General features: G+C 49.0%; 1 protein-coding gene across 1 annotated transcript; it reads right to left on the reverse strand.

Moving 5' to 3' along the window:
• Positions 1 to 9,947: 9,947 nt before the first annotated feature.
• CD300LB (CD300 molecule like family member b) lies at positions 9,948 to 18,810 on the reverse strand (the record flags this gene model as incomplete). The annotated part of the gene is made up of 4 exons (XM_080826679.1): positions 9,948 to 10,092; positions 10,968 to 11,055; positions 12,545 to 12,874; positions 18,771 to 18,810. The coding sequence occupies 4 exons, from the start codon at positions 18,808 to 18,810 to the stop codon at positions 9,948 to 9,950; spliced, it is 603 nt and encodes a 200-aa protein (XP_080682805.1).
• Positions 18,811 to 19,098: the final 288 nt, after the last annotated feature.

Consider the following 19,098-nt stretch of genomic DNA (forward strand, 5'->3'; position numbering starts at 1 on the left):
CAGGGGACCTCCTAACTGGGAACTCTAGCCTGTGCTTTGTAGGATTTCTCATTTTTCCTGCTCCCACATCCACACCAACAATGCCCCATCTTTCCTTGGCTGATGTCAGCTGCGGATGTCCTGAGCACATACCCTCCCTGGGAACCGGGAAGAAAGCTGAGCCAAAGGTCATTAGTAGTGGAAGGACAGTTCTTCCCTGAGAAATCTGGAAAATTTTAGGAGAGAAATTGGCAGCCGAATAAAGCATTAATACTTTTTGTTGTTGTTACCAGGGCCACAATCGCCTGAGTTTAACCCTAGAACCTGGAAAGGGAGGCTAGCTAATGCAAGACTGGAGCTTTGAGGAGCTTGGACCCTCCAGGAGCCCGTTTGCAAAGAGGGAGTTGTCCTTGCCCCGGAGGAGACTGATCTGGCAAACCCAGGAGAGGAAGAAAGGGTCACACTCCCAAAGCTGCAGCCCACGGAAAGTCCCAGGCCTTGAGAGGTGGGTGTGGGAGCAGGGAGTGTGTCATGTTCACATAAACTGAGGTGCAGGGATCCAGAAATACAAGAGATGAGCCAGAAGTAAAGTGGGTTCTAGGAAGGTTTCCGCAGCAGACATCTTGGTGGCCTCCTACCCAATTTCTGGGTCCCCCAAGATGGAGCTGCCATCTTGTCTGGCTATCCCCCTTCCCCATGTGGATGAGTGATTGGTTGAAGGTGGTCACCTTTGTCTGAACCAGCCAGTGAGGTGTCGGGGAGATCTGGTGGTCAGCGGTCCTGGAAAGTTTCTCAGAGCAGTCTCCTGGTTTTCTTTCCCAGAAGTCCTAAGTCTGGGTGTGATCACTGTTTGCTTCATACTCTCTGGGGGAGAACCGGCCACAGGATGAAGGCAATGCTGAGACCATGATGCAAAGAGAAGGAAGCAACTTGCACCAACAAACTTCAAGGGCATCCCCAAAGGCCAAACAAAGCAACTAAACCCACAAAATGAATAGTTACCAGAGAAACCAGAGAGGAAGCTGTGGCTATTTCTAGCTAAATGGTCCTATGAAGGGACCAGAGTTTCGGAATGAACTTGGAGTTTGGGGGCTAACAGGCTCAGCTCAATGAACAAGAGCTGTACCTGTGAGACCACTTAGGACCAGAATCCTTAAAGGGTCCATGTCCTCAGAAAAACGGCAGGTTGGGAATTACCTGCTTGTGAACGAAGTGAAATGCTTAAAATAGTAATAGGAATAATAATGAATAACAACAGTAGCCTCTCTATATCCCAGCTTCAGGGAGCAAAAGTTATTAGCAATCATGATAATAGGAACAGAGCCCTTTGAGAATTGTAAGCATGGGGCTGGGATTCAAATTTACCCTTCCCACACATGTAGGAAAACCCAAAGCAGGAAAACTTAAATTACAATGATGCCCCGCAGAAGCAAACATAGATGCTTCCCAGAAGGAAACATCTTCCATTCCCATTTGGCTACAATGAATTTAGCCAAGTACAAGCTCCACCTGTATTACCAGGCATAGAAGAAAACTAGTCACAATAAGCATCAGTAGAAACAAACTATAGATTTGAATCTCTGAAGACTTCTGCTGCTGAAATGATCTGATGAAGATCATAAAGTCTGTTGAATGGGCTTAAAGAAACCTAAGAGGACATTGCAACTATGACCAAGGGACCAGAAACCACTCAACATTGACCAGGCAGGTTTGAAATTATTATATTTTCTCTCCTTCTTGCATAGGACGTCTGGAAGGAGAGAAATATAATAACTGAAATTAAAAACACAATGGTTGTGCTATATAGCAGATTTGTGACCGGAGGGGACATTATGATCTGGACAGGTCCCCCCAAATGTAGGCATAGAGACAAGCAGATGACACCCATGCAAGGGAGTCTACGAGGCACAGAAGCCAGAACGGAAGACCGACTATGTACCTACCCCAGTCGTTCTCCTCCAGGAGGATTTTGCCCCAAGGGAACATTTGACAATGTTGGGAGACAATTTTTTGGTTGTCACCCTTGGTAGGGGTGTTCCTGGCTCTGAGTGAGATGGGTCCAATAACTTTTCTTCCCTACTAGGCTGTAGACTTGAGAACTTAAAAAAAAAAAAACTTCACTGAGGTATAATTTATAATACGATGAAATCACCATTTGTAAGTACACAGCTGGACGAGTTTTAGTAAATGGTCTAACTGTGGAACAGTCGCCGTACTCATAATATGGAAATCCTCCATTATTCTGGAAATTTCCCTTGTGCCCTTCTGCAGTCAGTCCACACCTCCACCTCCAGTCTCTGGCAACTACTGAACTGCTTTAAAAGATTACAGATTTTTCCCCCCCTTGGTGTTTTATGTGAAATTCACCTAAAATATGAATTTTAGATGAAATTCACACAACATAAAACAAACCATTTTAAAATGGCATTTAGTATTTTCACAATGTTGTACAACTACCACATCTGTTTTGCTCCAAAACAATCTCCTTTTTTAAAGGAAGATTTTATTTATTTATTTTAGAGAGAGAGAGAGAGAGAGAGAAAGATCACACATGAGCAGGGAGAAGGACAGAGGGAGACGGAAAGGATCTCGAGCAGACTCCTCACTGAGCAGGGAGCCCGATGCTGGGCTCGATCCCACAACCCTGAGATCTGACCTAAGTCAAAACCAAGAGTCGGAGGCTGAACTGAGTGAGCCAGCCAGGCACCCTGCTCCAGAATAGTTTCATCACCGCAAAGGAAAAGCCATGCAGTGGTCACTCCCTGCTCCCCTTTGCCCCGGCCCCAGGCAACCACCAGTTTGCTTTCTGTCTCTATTACCGCTGTCTCTTCTAAGATTTTACTTGAAGGGAATCATGCAGACTTTGTCTTTTGTGCCTGCCTTCTCTCTCTTAGCACAATTGTTTTGTGATTCTTCTGTTTTAGAGCATCTCATAGGTTCCTCCTTTTTAGTGCTGAGTCGTTTCCCTTAGGGTGGACAGGATTTGCTTATGGGCTCACCAGGTGATAGGTGTGAGGGTGGTTTCCTTGGTGTCTTGGTCATCGGAGGTCTCCTGCAGTGTTCCCTGCAGTGCTTTATGCCTGCCTGGCGGTGCCATATGAGTGTACAGAACAGAGGAATGAGATAATTGATGAAGAGAGAGTCTGAGCGCTCCAGATGGGAGATGGGACCCGGGAGGACTGGTGACTGCATGGGGGCTCCTGGGTCACCCCCCCCCCACTCTGGCTGGGATGCGGGGCTAGGACCAGGGAATGAGCCTGGGCTGGGTGAGGGGCCCAGGTTCAGCTAGGAGGAGGGCGAGCAGTGGCTCATTGGGCTTTACTGTCAGCAGGAACCACCTCTCTGGGTTGATGGCAGGGCAGCCTGAATTCTCCCCAGAGGCCAGCTTTCTTCTTCCAGTCTTGTCACTACACGAAGAGGCAGATGACATGAAACTCTCAGTTCCCAGTTCTGTGTGTGAGCTCAAGGGCTCACCTTGGGCTGCCACCACAGAGCACTTCCACCTGAGGGATCTAGAAACTTGTGTTTGACCTTGGCTTTGTCCCCACCTAGCTGTCTCCTGAATCATCCAAACCATTAATTCCCTCTTAAAAAGGAAGTGGCTTTTCATGAAACCAAGGTGTAAAAGGCATAGCTAATTCCCATGAATTCAACTTTGTCTTGGGGACTAACTTAGCACAGACAGATTTTTTTTTTAATGTACTTTCTGTTTTACCTGCCAGTCTAGATGAACTCCTTTCTGAGCCCCTTTCCAGGTCTTTTCTGGTCTGGCTTCAGGTAGTTTAGTGTTAAATTGTGTCATCTATGAGAAGCTAGTATTCTAAGGGAGCTGTCCCATTGACCAGAGCTTTCGGATCTCCTCTCTCCTATGCCAGGGAAGAGCTTTTAAAGAGGCTGTGTGGTCCTGGGTTCTCCCCCACTTCACCAAGCACCTCTTTTTTTCCCTCCCCCTTCTCCTTCTTCTTCAAGATTTTATTTATTTATTTGACGGAAAGAGAGTTCACAAGCAGGGGGAGCAGCAGGCAGAGGCAGAGGGAGACGCAGACTCCCCGCTGAACAGGGAGACTGATGTGGGTCTTGATCCCAGGACCCTGAGATCACAACCTGAGCCAAAGTCAGATGCTTAACCAACTGAGCCACCCAGGTGTCCCTTCACCAAGCACTTCTGAGAATGGACCAAGGGCTCTGAGTGAACATTCGACTAGCAGAGTCTTCTTGAATCCTCGTGATCACTCTGTGAGACAGGGTCTGCAGTCATCCCCATTTTACAGGTAAGGAAATAGATGGTTAGTGAGAGCAAATGGTCCCAGATGGCGGGCAAGGAAGCTGCAGAGCTGGGATGTGAACTCAGGTCTGTCCAATTTCAGAGGCCATAATGTGAACCATCACCGTATAAAGTTTCCCTCACAACTTCTTTGTCTTCAGATGTCTGTTCTTTGCTGTGCCTGAACTAAAGATACCTTCTTCTCTCTTATCTCAGTTGACATTTCTTGGTAACTATTTAAAGCCTATTAGTAAGCTTCTGTAAATGCAGCCTCTCCCAGCTTCTCATTTCCTTGTTATAAGAATTTCTGTCGATTGCAGACACTGTGTGTGGGCGTACAGGATGACTGGCTGAAGAAGGGGGTGATTTTTCTTTTTTCTTTTTTAGAGAGGGAGAGAGAGAGAGCACGTGTGTGCAAGCAAGCGGAGGACGGGCAGAGGGAGAGGGAGAGAGAGAATCCCAAGCAGGCTCCATGCTCAGCACGGAGCCCGAGGTGGGGCTTGATCTCACAACCCCGAGATCATGATCTGAGCTGATAGTAAGAGCTGGATGCTCAGCTGAGTGAGCCACCCAGGTACCCCAGGAGATAATTTTTCTGGCATCCCAGAGGATGTGCTGAAGGCTCCAGCGGCAGAAGCTTTGGGAATCAGGTGTGATCTGTATCACCCCTCAAAGCTCCCCATGGGAGGAGGGAGACTCAAGAGCCCGGGAGCAAGTGAGGCTACGCTCTACCCCAGAGGAGGCTCAGGGTCAGCCAGAAGAAGGTGGGGCTGCCTCTATAGTTGCTTTAGAATTTGGGACTTACTTTCCCCCCAAAGTTTTCAATATCCCATGCAAGGTCTTCATTTTCTCACTAGTCTTTCATTTTTGTTTTTTCTAGTAGGCTTTATTTTTCAGACCAGCCTTACATTCACAGCAAAGTTGAGCAGAGATACAGAGTTCCCATATGCCCTGCCCTAGCCCAGCCTCCCAACCATCAACCTCTTGCTCCAGAATGGGACATTTGTTACATATGACTGACGAGGCAGCACTGGCATGGCGTGTCATTATCACACTAGAACATAGTTTTGTTTTGTTTTAAGATTTTATTCTTATATTTGACAGAGAGAGAGCAGGAGCACATAATCAGGGGGAGTGGCGGAAGGGGAGGGAGAAGCAGGCTCTCCGCTGAGCAGAGAGCCCGATGCGGGGCTCCATTCCAGGACCCTGGGATCATGACCCGAGCCGAAGGCAGTCACTTAACCAACTAAACCACCCAGGCGCCCCAAGAACACAGTTTACATTAGAATTCACTCTTGGTTTTCTACATTCTATGAGTTTAGACAAAAGTGTGTCCGTGATTACAATATCCTTCAGAGCAGTTACACTGCCCTAAAAAACCTGGTGCTTCCTCTTTTCATCCTTCTCTCCCTCCAACCCCTGGCAACCACTGATATCTTTACTGTCTCCATAGTTTTGCCTTTTCCAGAATGTCATATAGTTGGAATCATACAGATTGGCTTCTTTCATTTAATAGTAGAACTTTGTGTTTTCTTCATGTCTTTTTGTGGCCTGATAGCTCATTTATTTGTAGGGTTGAATAATATTCCACTGTCTGGATGGACCACAGTTTACATGTTCATTCACCTACTGAAAGATGTCTTGGTGGTTTCCAAGTTTTGGCAATTGTGAATAAAGCTGCTGCTATAAACATTTGTGTGCAGGCTTTTGTATGGACATAACTTTTCAGTTGATTTGAGCCAATACCAAGGATTGCTGGGTCACAAGGTTAGAGTATATTGAGTTTTGTGAGAAACTTCCAAACTAACTTAAAAGTGCCTGTACCCATTTTGCATTCCCATCAGCCATGAACGAGAGTTCCTGATGCTCCATATCCTTGTCGGCATTTAGTGTTTTCAGTGTTTTGGATTTTGGCCACCTTTTTTTTTTTAAACTTTTTAAAAATTTAAAATCAATTAATTGACATATAAGTATTATTGGTTTCAGAGGTAGAGGTCAGTGATTCATCAGTCTTCTCTGCTACCCAGTGCTCATTACATCATGTGCCCTCCTTAATGTCCATCACCCAGTTACCCCAACCCCTCACCCTTGGATTTTGGCCATTCCAATAGGTGTGTAAGCGGGATCTCATTATTGTTTTAATCCCAAGCTGTGCTTTCTAAATCATGTTCCATGGTGACTGCCATAGGAGAAACCATGATTTTCCTCCTCAGCGGCAACCTTTCTCTTCAGTGTTAAAAGGAGAGAAGCTGATAGGAGAACAGTTCCTTGCATTTCAATCTAAATGTATAGAAGGAGACAGCAAGGGGCTCCTCTCATTCGTACAATAGTCCAAGTGCCCTGGAACCAGTGCCTGGACTTAACAGGCACTTCAGTTACATTTGTTGGAGGAATTCATGGGTGGATGAATAAGGGAGCGGTAAGGATTTGACCTGGCCCCAAACCCATGCTTTCAATGGGAACAGCAGCCTTGGCCCTAATTCCCCCAAAATCATCCTCCCAGCCCCCCACTGGACAGTGGCCCCATCTCTTGGGGACTGAGGCTGGCCTCCACCTTCAGGATGCCTCCTGTCCTGGCCATGCTGAATTGGCTCCAATCATGGGACTGCACAGACTTAAGGGCGATTCATGAAGCATTTTGGGATTGGCAGGAGGTAGACCAGAGGGCTAAGTTTGAAGTAAGGTGATCAGCAAATTAGGAGCTGGGTTGGAGATGATGCAGGGCAGCAGACGGTGCCCTTCCGGCAAGAGAATGAGACAGTGGCACCCAGAGAGAGCCCAGACCAGACCTCTTCCCTGGTAGCCTTCATAGCATGGGTTTGAGGGGAGGCCAGGAGAGCTGCCAGGGCTGCACCTGGACCCCCATTCTGGTGGAGACTTGACTCCCCAACAGCCCAGGTGCAGAGCACGGGGAACATAAGCAGACCAGCCATGGGGATCTAGAAAGCCTGAGCATGTGAAACAAAGCAGACCAGTGAGCTGTAGGGGGAAATCCTTCAGAGCGTAGGTGGAAGGTGCTAGACACTTCTTCCTTGAACCTCGTTTATTAAGAGAACACCATTCAGGACACAGCTAGCCTCAAGAAGAACTAACCCCGTGTCCCAGGTAGTTGGTAGGGGCCCTTCCCACTGGGGTGTCCTTTCCGGATGGGGCTGCCGTTGTTTCTCCTGACCCTGACCAGCTTCTCCCTGCTCTTGATAAACTTCCTCTGTGGTTGCAAAGCTGCTCAGAAGTGGGAAAAAAACTATCCATAAAAAAAGGAAAAAAAAAAAAGGAAGTAAGGGCCCACAAGGAGGAACTCATGGGGAAGGAGAAGTTATGCTTTCTTCTCAAATGAGCAGTCGACACTTGCTCTCTCCCCTTCTCTGCCTCCACTAACTCCTGGTTACCGTGTGTGCTCCTGTGAGCACGTGAGGAGCTGTCCCCATCCAGAGCTGTTTGCAAGCACAGGGGCTTGGGCGTCAGGCTCCTAGTGGAAACTCATTTGCTGGAAAACTCTATCCTGCCTCAGTGGCTAACTTAACAATTTCTGTCTTTCTCCCTACCTTGGACAGCGAATGTAATTGCTTCACCATTTTCATGGGAACCCAAGGGACAGTTTCCAGAAGTGTGTGTGTGTGTGTGTGTGTGCATGCACATGCGTGTGTGGCGGGGGTGGTGTTCAGGACAGACCCCCGAAGTCTACTCCAGTGCTTTCTCTTCGATGATGTCCTGAGAGGAACAACCCAACCGCAGATTCTCCAAAGACATAGGGGTTGTTGAATATCAACAGGAAGACACTGTGGGAAAAGCAGGGACCAAGGCAGCGATTACCAGGGGCTTTGCACCCGTTTGGGGCAGCTGGTGAAGCTGCTGGGCTCTGGCTTTACCCCTCAAGGGCTGCTTGTCACCCGAGTCCGTCTGCATCTTGGGGAGACTGGACCCAAGGATGTATTTGCAGAGAGGGACCTTTGGAGCTGGTGAACTAGGGACCTTGGTCCCCAAGCAGGGTGATTCAAAGGCTCTTAGTCTGGCTCAAAGTTTATCCTCTCCGGGGACAGTGGAATTTTTAGGCCCATCACTGACCAGAGCCCTACAGCAAGTGAAAGTGGGAGAACGTTTCTTGTTGGCTGAAGGGCAGAGAGAGGGGACTCTCGTTTCCCGGTGGGGAGGGGATGTTCCGGCTACCATGCTAAGGACAGAGATTCCTGTGTCCTTTATCCCCTGGTGAGCCACCTTCCCATGGCCGCCCGAGGCTCAGAACCAAGGCCTACCTATGGGGACAAAGGACAGGGTGGACACGTCCTCCCAGGTGTTCCGAGGGAAACATTCCACATAGAATCAAGGGCTGGGGCATAGGAGAAAATGGGGTGCTGTTGCTCAGAGGGTACAAACTTTTAGTTATAAGCTAGGTTCTGGGTTTAGCATAGTGCATATAGCCTGATGACTATGGTTAGTAATACTATGTTGTATACCTGAAATTTGCTAAGAAGGTAGATCTGAAGTGTTCATCTCACATCAAAAAAAAAAAAAAAAAGAGAGAGAGATAAGTATGTGAAATGATGGGTGTGTTAATGAACTAGGTTGTAGTGCTTATTTCAAGGGGTTTATATATGTGAAATCATCACTTTGTGCCCCTTTAAAAAAAGCACATTTGCACTTTAAGTATATACAATTTTATTTGTCACTTATAGCTCAATAAAGCTGCAGGGTAAAACAAAGGGAAACATTCCAGATGGGTGTGTTTGTGTGTGTTTGCTTGTGGGTGGACACATCTCAAATGGGTGGTGTTCCTTCTTACGTGACGTGACAGTCCCTTTCGTGGGAGGATCCATGGCCCATAAGGTAAAGTGACCGAGTCCATCCAGATGGACAAACCAAAAAAAAGTCATTTATCACGACACTTTTAGTGATTAAGTTTATTTAAACAAATTAATTATTGAGATTATTAAAATATCATCATGTTGGAGAGACCATATCGTTTCCCTCAGACAGTTTTCCTGACTGCCCTCCCCAACCTTGAAGGAGTTTCTGAGGCCCAACTTGACTGGCTTACGAAAAAACCCTTATATATCAGAAGCTCAGACATAGAGTGCTGAGCTGGTCTCAGGAATGAAGGGGACCGGGGCGTGGGCAGGGTTCCATCTCTCTGTCTGTCTGCACCCCTACTGCTTCTCTTTGTGCTTCGGTCGTTGGCTCTGTGCCCCAACTTCTTCCAGAAAAGAGGGTGTGGCTTGGGTTCCACCCCAATAGCTCTGACCATGAGCCCTGGCCCCATGTTGAGTAGCATGGGGCATTTGCAACCTGAAGGAGTGGGAACAAGTCCAAGAAGCCATGAAACCTCAAGAGGGTCCTGATTTGGGGCACCTGGGTGGCTCAGTGGGTTAAGCCTCTGCCTTCAGCTCAGGTCATGGTCTCAGGGTTCTGGGATCGAGTCCCGCATCAGGCTCTCTGCTCAGCGGGGAGCCTGCTTCCCCCACCCCTGCCTGCCTCTCTGCCTACTTGTGATCTCTGTCTATCAAATAAATACATAAAATCTTTAAAAAAAAAAAAAGGAGGGTCCTGAGTTGTGTCCCTGAGCTGTGCAGAGCCAGGAGGGTGCCTGGCCAGCCCCTCTGCACCCCCAGCATCAGTCACTGCTTCCCGAGGGCCCAGAGGCATATCTTCCACAGGGTCTCCTCTGGAAATGGGGTCCAGGAGTGGAAGGTTCTGCTCGTCCGTCTGTCTAAGGGGCTGTGTCTCTGACGAGGTCAGAGGACAAGTTCATATAGATGGACAGTCTCTGCTGAGGCCCCTTCAACCAAAGGACAGCGCTGACCAACATGAGCAAGACCGGCACCTTCAGGAAAGCCAGGAGAATGTAGTGGTTCCTGCAAGAGAGGACAGAGCTGTCAGAGCCCTAGGCGCCCAGGGCCCATCACTCCCTGCACCCTGACCGGAGGGAGCATTGGCCAGCCCTGCAAAGCCTGAGACTCTGGACCTGGAAGCCCCAGGCCAAAGACCGCCGTGAACCTGCTCAGTGACTCAACCATGAGGGCTCCTCAGAAGGAACCTCACATTGTCAGTTTTGCTTGGCTCTGGGCCCACCTCCCTTTCTAATCACACCTCCTGCGTCTCCGAAGTGAGTCTCAGCACCCTGGGGTGGCCCACGACAGGCTGTGTGCCTTTGCTCCTCCTGAAAATGCCAGTTCCAGGCGGCTGAGCCACACTCCCGCTCCGTGGCACCTGGCGCCTCGCATGGTGGGAATTTTGTCTTATTTCCCCTTGGCACGCTCTAGGTCATCAGGACTTCGTTGTTGTTGACAACTGAACATAAAGAAAGATTCTGGGGGCGCCTGGGTGGCTCAGTGGGTTAAGCCTCTGCCTTCAGCTCAGGTCATGATCTCAGGGTCCTGGAATTGAGCCCCACATTGGGCTCTCTGCTCAGCAGGGAGCCTGCTTCCCCCACTCCCCGCCTGCCGCTCTGCCTACTGGTGATCTCTCTCTCTCTCTCTCTTTCTGTCAAATAAATAAATAAATAAAATCTTTAAAAAAAGAAAAGGAAAGATTCTGCAGAGCAGCTTTCTTGGGAGGTTGGAATGGGGAGACGAGGGGTAGGGGCAACATGGGCGGGAGCAAGTTGTTGGGACGGGTAGCGGCTTTTGGCCTTCACTCTGGCTATGACTGCTCTGGTGGCCCGTGAGGGTGCAGAAGCAAAGTAGGAGAGGCCCCAGGTAGGGGCAGGGTAAGGATGGCAGCCACTCACCTGATGTAGGAGTTGGATGTCGCCCCTGCGCGTCTGCTGGTAGTTGTCCTGGATTGCGGGCTCACCGAGGTGCTCAGAACCATATCCACTAGACACAGGCAGAGTTGGCCACAGGTTATGGGGACAGACTGGAGCTCATGGGTGGCTCCCTGCCAGGCCCCCTGGGAGCCACCCTGCCCCTCGACTAGGAAGCCAGATACAGCCCCCAGGCTTCTCCCTTCCTGCTGAGTTTTTTTTTCTTTTTTTTCTTTCCTTCTTTCTTTTTTTTTTTTTTTAAAGATTTTGTTTATATATTTTAGAGGGGAGTGGAGAGGCAGAGAGAGAGGGAGACAATCTCAAGCAGAGTCCATGCTGAGCACAGAGCCCAACACAGGGCTCAATCTCACCTCCCTGAGATCTTAGCCTGAGCCCAAACCAAGAGGCAGACACTTAACAGACTGAGCCGGCCAGGCACCCTCTGCCCGAGTTTTCTGAACCACCACTCAGTCGCTTTCCATCGACTCAGGTAGAAATAAAAAGGAAACAGAAGCCTGTGCTGTATGTGCTTCTGGGGCAAGAGATCCGTCTTTCCAATTCTGTCCACTTACCCCTCTAGGTGGGACTTTAGCCAGACGGGGGCTGGGGGGGGCAGGGTGGGGATTATCATTGGTCCTAGAGCAGCATCTGAGCTGGGCTCAAGGACACGTGGTTCTGGAAATGGGGCGGCCAGTTATTGGGGTGGTAAGGAGGAGGAGGAGGAGGACTCTGGAGGGCTGGTGAGTAAGAGGGCACATTCTGGTTCTATCGTGAGCAGTGGCTATGATGAGTTAAACATCTGTATGAGAAACTATGAAGACAATTTATGGTCGGTTACTTGGTCATGGATTCCTGAGACCAGCTTGGCACTGACTGTCCATGAGCTATTTTTTAGTTGAGTCCTAGGCCTGCAGAGACCCCAGGACAGCCAGAGGGGTCCCTGATGTTGGCATAATGGTCAAATCCTTCCTTTATGCTTACAGCATCCTCTGTTACCTGAACCCCTTCTTGGGTCCCTCTAACTCCTTGCTCACTCTTATGCAGCCAGGGAAAGTAGAGGGCAGGGTGGCTGGAGGCCCAGAGAGGAGAGGCACTGTCGCATGCCCAGAGCTACTCTGGGTTGGGCAAGTTCCTGGGGTTCAGTGTTGGGACCCTCTGGGCTTCCCCACGTATCCCCTCTGCCTCTCTCTGTGTAGTGATGGGTCAAGGGTGTGACTACCAGTGACCACTTCCTAGAGCCATGCCCTGGGACCCAAGGCATCCAACGTCCACCCACACCTCTGATGAGAGACTGGGGGGCTGCCAGGGTTGTGGGTCCCCAGGACAGCTGGGCTGGACCACGGGCAGCGATGCTGGGGTCCATGTTCCCACCCTTACCCCAAGACCTGCCAGCCCTGCGTGCATCATCTAGATACCTCAGGGGACCTCAGGGACTGTGATGGGGACACCGTTCTCAGGTACTCAGCCATTTCCCTTCTGCCCTTGGGGAGGGGGAAGTGGAAACCCTCATTCTTTCTGTCCTAAGCAAGAGAGCCTCACTGTGTAGATGAGAAAGTTCTTACCTGTGTCAATGTTCACTTTGATAGATGCCCCAAGGTCAGGTCCATATCTGCTAATCCCACACCAGTAAGTGTCTGTGTCATTTTGCCTGACCTCCTCCATGGTCACCGTGAACAAGAGGTAACTCCAGTTGTCCCTGATGGATACACGGTCTACCTTCATTTCTTGCTCTGATCCATCGGTTTCAACGAGGGTGTGGCATGACGTCCAGTCCGCTCCGCGACACCACCACTTCTTGTAAGTCTCCCATCCTGCTGTGTATTGACACTGCACACTCACCGAGCCCCCCTCCAGGCCCCTCACAGACTCTGGGCCTTTGATGGAGAAACAGCCTGGAAAACAGAATCCCAAGATAAAACCCCTGCCTCCTGGAGCCAGGCCTGACCTGGGAGTCCCAAAGGCTCAAGTGGCCCCAGGTTGGTGTCCAGGGACTGAGCCAGGGTCCCGGTCTTTGCAGCTACCCACTAGCTGACCCCCACAGGTCCACCTCCTCTGTCCAGCTTCCCCATCAGCTCCCTCGGTGATAATGTCCAGCCTATTTGGTCCTCACATTCCTGGTCCTTCCTGCAGTGGTGACAGAAAGTTATTTCTGACACTGTCTTTCTTGGCTTCAAAACTCGGTCCTCTTCCACGCTCTCCTCCAACTGCTCCTCTCTGAGGCTTCTACTGGTTTCTCTTCCTTCCTCTTTAAATCTTGGTGCAAAAGTGGCGTATTGGTAAATACTTAACAGCTAACCCTCCGTGGAAGAAAAGCTCCGTTTGTAACATTTTCCAATTTCTGTAGCGTAAATATTCCCACCCCGGGTCGATCTTAGGCAGTCAGTGCCGTGTCACTGGACACACAGCTGAGAAAAGTCAGGTTCTTGCCAGCCAGTGTGAACCAGTCCTAGAGCACTGCGGGAGGAGCCGAGGGGTCCCTCTCCAGTCCTCGTTTTGTCCCATCTTACTACACCCCCATGGAGGAATTCTCCCTTTCCATGATTTTGGTTATTGCCAACATACTGATAATTCCCCAAATTCACATTCATGGCCCACATTCTTTCCTTAGCTCCAGCCTACCGTTTCCAAATACACGCTGTATATCTCTACCCCAAAGTCAGTCGTCCCAGGACTAAATCCTCCTTGAACTTGGTCTGTTTCAGTATTTCCTCTCTCTCTTGGAGAGATGTGGTGCACCAGCAAAGGTGCACCAGCACCACCTCATGTGGTGCACCAGCAAAGGTCTGTGGGGAGTGGGATGGGTTAGGGGCAAGCACGAGTTGGAAGGGTATCGTGCTGCTCTGGGGATTGACTCCAGTCAAGCTGAGTGTATGTGACACTCTTTGTCCTTGGCAATGAGCTCTTGTGCTTTGATTGCATGGAAGTGAACAAGCAGGGAGAAGCAGAGAAACACAATAGAAGCCTCTCCTGACTGTCTTAGCCCCAGAGCCTCAGGGTCACCCCAGGGGGGGTGAAGGGTTGTCTCCAGGGGGCCGCAGGAGTCAGGTCTGTTGCACCGGGAAGGTGCACCTCCTCATACCCTGTACCTTCTTCCTTTCAGGTCACGTGAGGTTTGCATTTGTGCTCAGTGGAATTATGTCTCCCAAAGATGTTGATGTCATAATCCCAAGAACGTGTCAGGTGGGGTAATTATCCTGGATTATATAGTTGGGTCTAATGTCATCAGAAGGGTTCGTATAAGATGAAAATGAGTTAGCGTCAAAGTCAGAGGGAGATTGGAAGATGCTATGCTGCTGGCTTTGAAGATAGATAAAGGGATTGTGAGCCAAGGAATGTGGGCAACCTCCGGAATCTAAATGAGGTGAGAACACGGTTTCTTCCCAGAACCTCCGGAGGGAATACAACCTTGCCTACAGTAGGATTTTATCCAGGAAGACCATTTTAGACTTCAGACTTTCAGAACTGTAAGATAATAAATTTCATCATTTCAAGCCCGTGTGTGGTTTGTGGTCATTTGTCACAGCGGCCATTGGAAATAAACTCAGTATTCCATGAGCAGAACTAACTCTACTCTCTTCAAACCAACAGTGTTCCTAGCGCACCTGACAGAGAACTTGACATCTCCATTGATCCTGGCCTCCCCTTCTCCCTCTACAACTGATTGGTGAGCCCTTGAGTCGACTCTACCTCCAAAATGCTTCTTAAAATGATTTCCTTCTTTCCTCCCCTCCCGTCACGGTTCACGATGACAGCATGACACAGCAGAGTGAATTTGGACAGAGAAAGTCACGTCTACCACACACTACTTGGGACGTCCTTGGTAAGCCACTTCACCTCCCTTGGTCTTGCCTCTCAATCTGCGAAATCATTACACTACTTTCGAACTCTCCAGATTGTTCTAAGACTTGGGTCTGTGTCAAAACGCAGATCTTCTGTTGGGCGTTGCCCCCTCAGTGAGAGCCTCTCACCAGGTCAGGAGCCCATCTGGTGCCTGGATCATGGCCGTAGCACCCAGAGAAGCGTCTCCAGCTCCTGTTGCGCTCCCTTCTCCAGTATCCTCTGCATATCACTGTTGGAGTTACGTGCTAAAATAGTCCCCACCTTGTCCTCAGCGGCACTTGTCATGAGGAGGATTTCAGGATCTCTTCTGTAGCCACTCCCCACTGCCTCAGAATGATTTAAAATGGTTTTGTTGGACTTCCAACTTTTTTTTCTTCTAAATCCAAGTTCTCTGTCCAGCACCATTTCCTGCTCTCCCTTGCCTTCCACTGGACCCTATAACCCACCCCCCCCCCACTTTTCTTTTCCTCTGACCCTGGTAGGTCCTCCCAAGAGCTATGTCACTGCTCCCACCCTTCCTTCCACCTGGAAACAATTCTCTGAGCCCAGCCTGCCTACTGATCGCCTTAATTCCTTTCCCAACTAGAACTGCTTCCTTCCATTGCTCCATGACCTCATAGGAACCTGAGTGCCACACTGGCATTTTATTACCACTACCAGTCTCTCTCTGTCTCCTTTACTAGGATGCTCTGTCCTGAAGGGAAGAGACTGTGGGTGTGCGTTGTCCCTCTTCCCCGTCACCAGTCCCCCTGTCTTGCATGGTGTCTGGATCCTGGAGGGTACCAATAAAGTTTATGATCATTTTTGCAAAGGAGCTGGCTGTCATGCTCTCGGACATTTTGATTTGATTTTGGACATTTTGATTTGACATTCTGATTCTGGCATGGACTATAATTTCCATACCAGGGGGCACTGAAGTCTAAGGCTGCTAATTGCAGTGCTAACGTAAAACACAGTAGAGTCTGGAAACAAATTCAAACACCATTACTGGGAGATCGGGCTAATAAATTACCATCCTCGCATACCATGGTTAAAAGAGGACAAATCACAAATAATAACAGGGAAGACATCCCGGATACGTCAGTATTAAGTTTTTAAAAAGTTGCCTAACGGAGTGTTTGGATTCCATTTCTGTGGTTCTTCTGTGGCCCATGCATAGAAAAAAATAGGTCAGTGAGTGTTCTAAACTCTTGACAGTGGTCAGTGCTGAACTGGGGACTTAGGAGGAAATTTCCCTTTCTAAATCATACGTTTCTATTATGTGTAAATGTTCACAATATCATTAACTGATAAAAAATGACGAAGAAAAAATTTTAATAATCAAAAGGACCCCATTAGGAAAAAGATTGCTAAGAAACAGTAATGAGTGTCAATTAAAATGAAATATAAGAGTTGGCAGAAAAGGTGGTTTTCTTTCTTAAGACAACAATAGCAACGACACACCTACCATCCGAAGTGGAGGGTCAGCGAACATGGTATTTGCCAACAATCACAAACAGAATTAGAGGTGTTGCTGCTCTGAAACAGAAGTTTCATCAATCCCAACTTTGCTAAGTTAATCTGGCAATAAAGCATTCATAACGTGATTAGGCTTGTTTTAGAAAGAAATACGTGTGAAGTTTTCATAAACACAGACTGTGGATGGGTGGAATTATTAATCAGGTCTGTGTATTTTGTGAAGAGTTGGTCTGAAGGAAGGTGGAGATGTTAGGACAGCAGTCAGCTGGGAGCAGAACTCGGGCTGATGAGTTTTAAAAACATAAGACTGTTTGAATCTCAATTTTTCCTTTCCCTGACTCTGAGATGTAACCTCTCTCCTTCATGTCAGTCCTTTGGGAAAGTCTGCCCCATGTGCATATCCTTGGGTGAATAATCTTGTGTCAAAGTCAAGAGAACAGTTGAGCTCCTTGTCTGGGTTGATAGGTCCCTATCTGGGTTGATAGGTCCCTGTCTGGGTTGATAGCAAGGCAACCAAGGGAAGGGCTCAAAGCAGAGGGGCTCAGGGGGTGTGGGATGTACAAAGGGGTTTGAATTTACCTTGTTTTGCACTGATGGAGCAGGGCGTCCCTGCTGGTGTCCCCACACAGCCATGCCATCTCAAGCGCCGAAGAGTAATTTCTGGGATACAGGTCTGTGCTCCTGCTCCCCTACTTGCAAACATTCCCTGAGCACCCATTGATACCAGTGGCGTGCCTTCCCCTCAGGGCTGCTGCTGGACTGGGTACCAGAGCCAACAAGAATGTCTTATGGGAAGTCGGGTCTTTTCAACTTCCCTCCATCCACTTTCTCTCCTTTTCATTTCACGGAAGAAACCCCAGAGCATCTGAGGCTGTCAGTTAGTGGGGTGGCTTTCCTTGCATCACTGACTACTTCACCCCCTTCCGTCATGAAATGGCAGAGTTGGAGGAGGAGGGACACCCTGTCTTGTTTCTGCAGCCAAAGCCACCCTGTCCAAAGCCACAGAGTAGCCACTGTGAGTCTCAGCCTTCATGTGGGGGGGAAGACTCTTTATGTGGGTCTGTGCATATAAGGGACACTGTATGTTGAGTGTGTGTGTGTGTGCACATGAGTTTGTGTCAAACTCTGTAGGAGTGTGTGAGCACACAGATGTGAATGGAGGACATGACTGCATGTGGGTACATGCATCTGAGTCCATTGTGTGAGTGCGTTGTGTGTGGGAGCGTAGGCAGTTCACCCTTCCCCTTGGCCTCTGGGTGAGCTGGGTGTTGGGATCAAGAGAGGGAGCAGATGAGGCTCTTTGAGCTCAGATGCGAAGCTGGAGTCCAGGGGGAGAGGCAGACATTCCGAACTGCTATCCTTTGGAAATTCTGGGCTGTTTGGAGTCCTGCCTAAGGACCATAGTGGTCACAGAGAAGCCACTGCCCTCCCCACTTGTCTACAGGTAACATCACAGGGCCTCTGTCATGATAAAATCAGAAATGGCCTTGATAATTTGAGAATGACCACAGTCCTTGTCTATTTATATCTGATCTGAATAGCAGAGTCTCCCAACATTACAGCTAGGAAGAGCATCAGAGACCTTCCATTCATACCAGAAATCCAGGTCTTAGAACAAGGAGGGGGCTTGCCTGTGTCATGTGCTGCTGTCAGAACTGGAACTCCAGTCTCCCAACTCCCTGGCTATGCCCTTTTTGGGGAATCCCTGTGGACCAGTTTGTTTTGCTAGAAGGTCTGTCTCCTGGCTCATAGAGAAGACTGTGTGTGACCCACATGTACAACATACATTGTGCAAACTTTTGGACTGACCCTAATGCCCTCTCAGCGTATGCTTTCCACAGAGAAGATACATGACCCCCTCCCATCTCCCATCTGGGTTCCTGAGCAATTTTCTCTTTGAAAGTCTTGGTTCCTGGCCATGGCGTCCAAGAGCCTTCTTAATCTTGTCTCGTGCTTTTCCAACCTCGTGGCCAACCAGTCACCCCAAGGCCTCCTGCACACTGAGACCCTTTGTGCATGAATGTACCATCGTTTCTCAAGGCTCCGTGTCTTCGTCAAGCAGTTCTGTCTCCATGGAATGTTCTTCTCCCTTCTCTGTTTGAAGGGTTGATCCCTTTCTTCAAGGTTCATCAGATGGATGGTGTCTGTATGGGTTTCTGCAGCTCCTTCAGCCAGACCTGCTCTGGCCTCTGAGCACCCCTCCATCAATTCCTGCCATTGTTTGTTCTTTATCTGCAAGTCTTACCCTCTGAGCCATCTGGGGTCCCCTTTCTAATGGCTAATTCTGTTTCTTTTTTCCCTTCAAGTCCTCCGGGCCTGGTGAATGCCTGACACAGAGTAAGAAACTCCCCCCCCCCTTTTTTTTGCTTAATAAATTAGAAAAACCATATCTCACTTCCCCAGAAATCATATCCCCTCCTGCCTGGACTAGCTCTTGGTCCTCTGCCCTGCCACCGGGGTACCAAGTCCCCAGAACCCCTCCACACTCACCTGGGAAGCTGAGCAAGAGAAGAACTAGCCGCAGCCTCATGGCATCACCTCCCAGGCTCCTCACCCCTCTGCGGACAATGGGAGAGCACACTTGGATCCCAGCTGAACTCTCACAGCTCTGCCTCAGCCCAAGCTTGCACTTTGAGTTTCTGGCCCTTTGAGTTTCTGCCTTTAAGTTTCTGACACACTCACTTCCTTTTGTAGAGTATTTCCTGCTTTTAATTATTCAGCAAATTGAATGTCATTTCTTGAAAGGGATGGGGCACAGGGCACAGAAGTTGCCACTACATAAGAAAGAGGAAACTGAACTGTGTGGAGTGGGGAAGGG

Source organism: Martes martes (genome assembly GCF_963455335.1).
Source record: "Martes martes genome assembly, chromosome: 16".
Taxonomy (NCBI): domain Eukaryota; kingdom Metazoa; phylum Chordata; class Mammalia; order Carnivora; family Mustelidae; genus Martes; species Martes martes.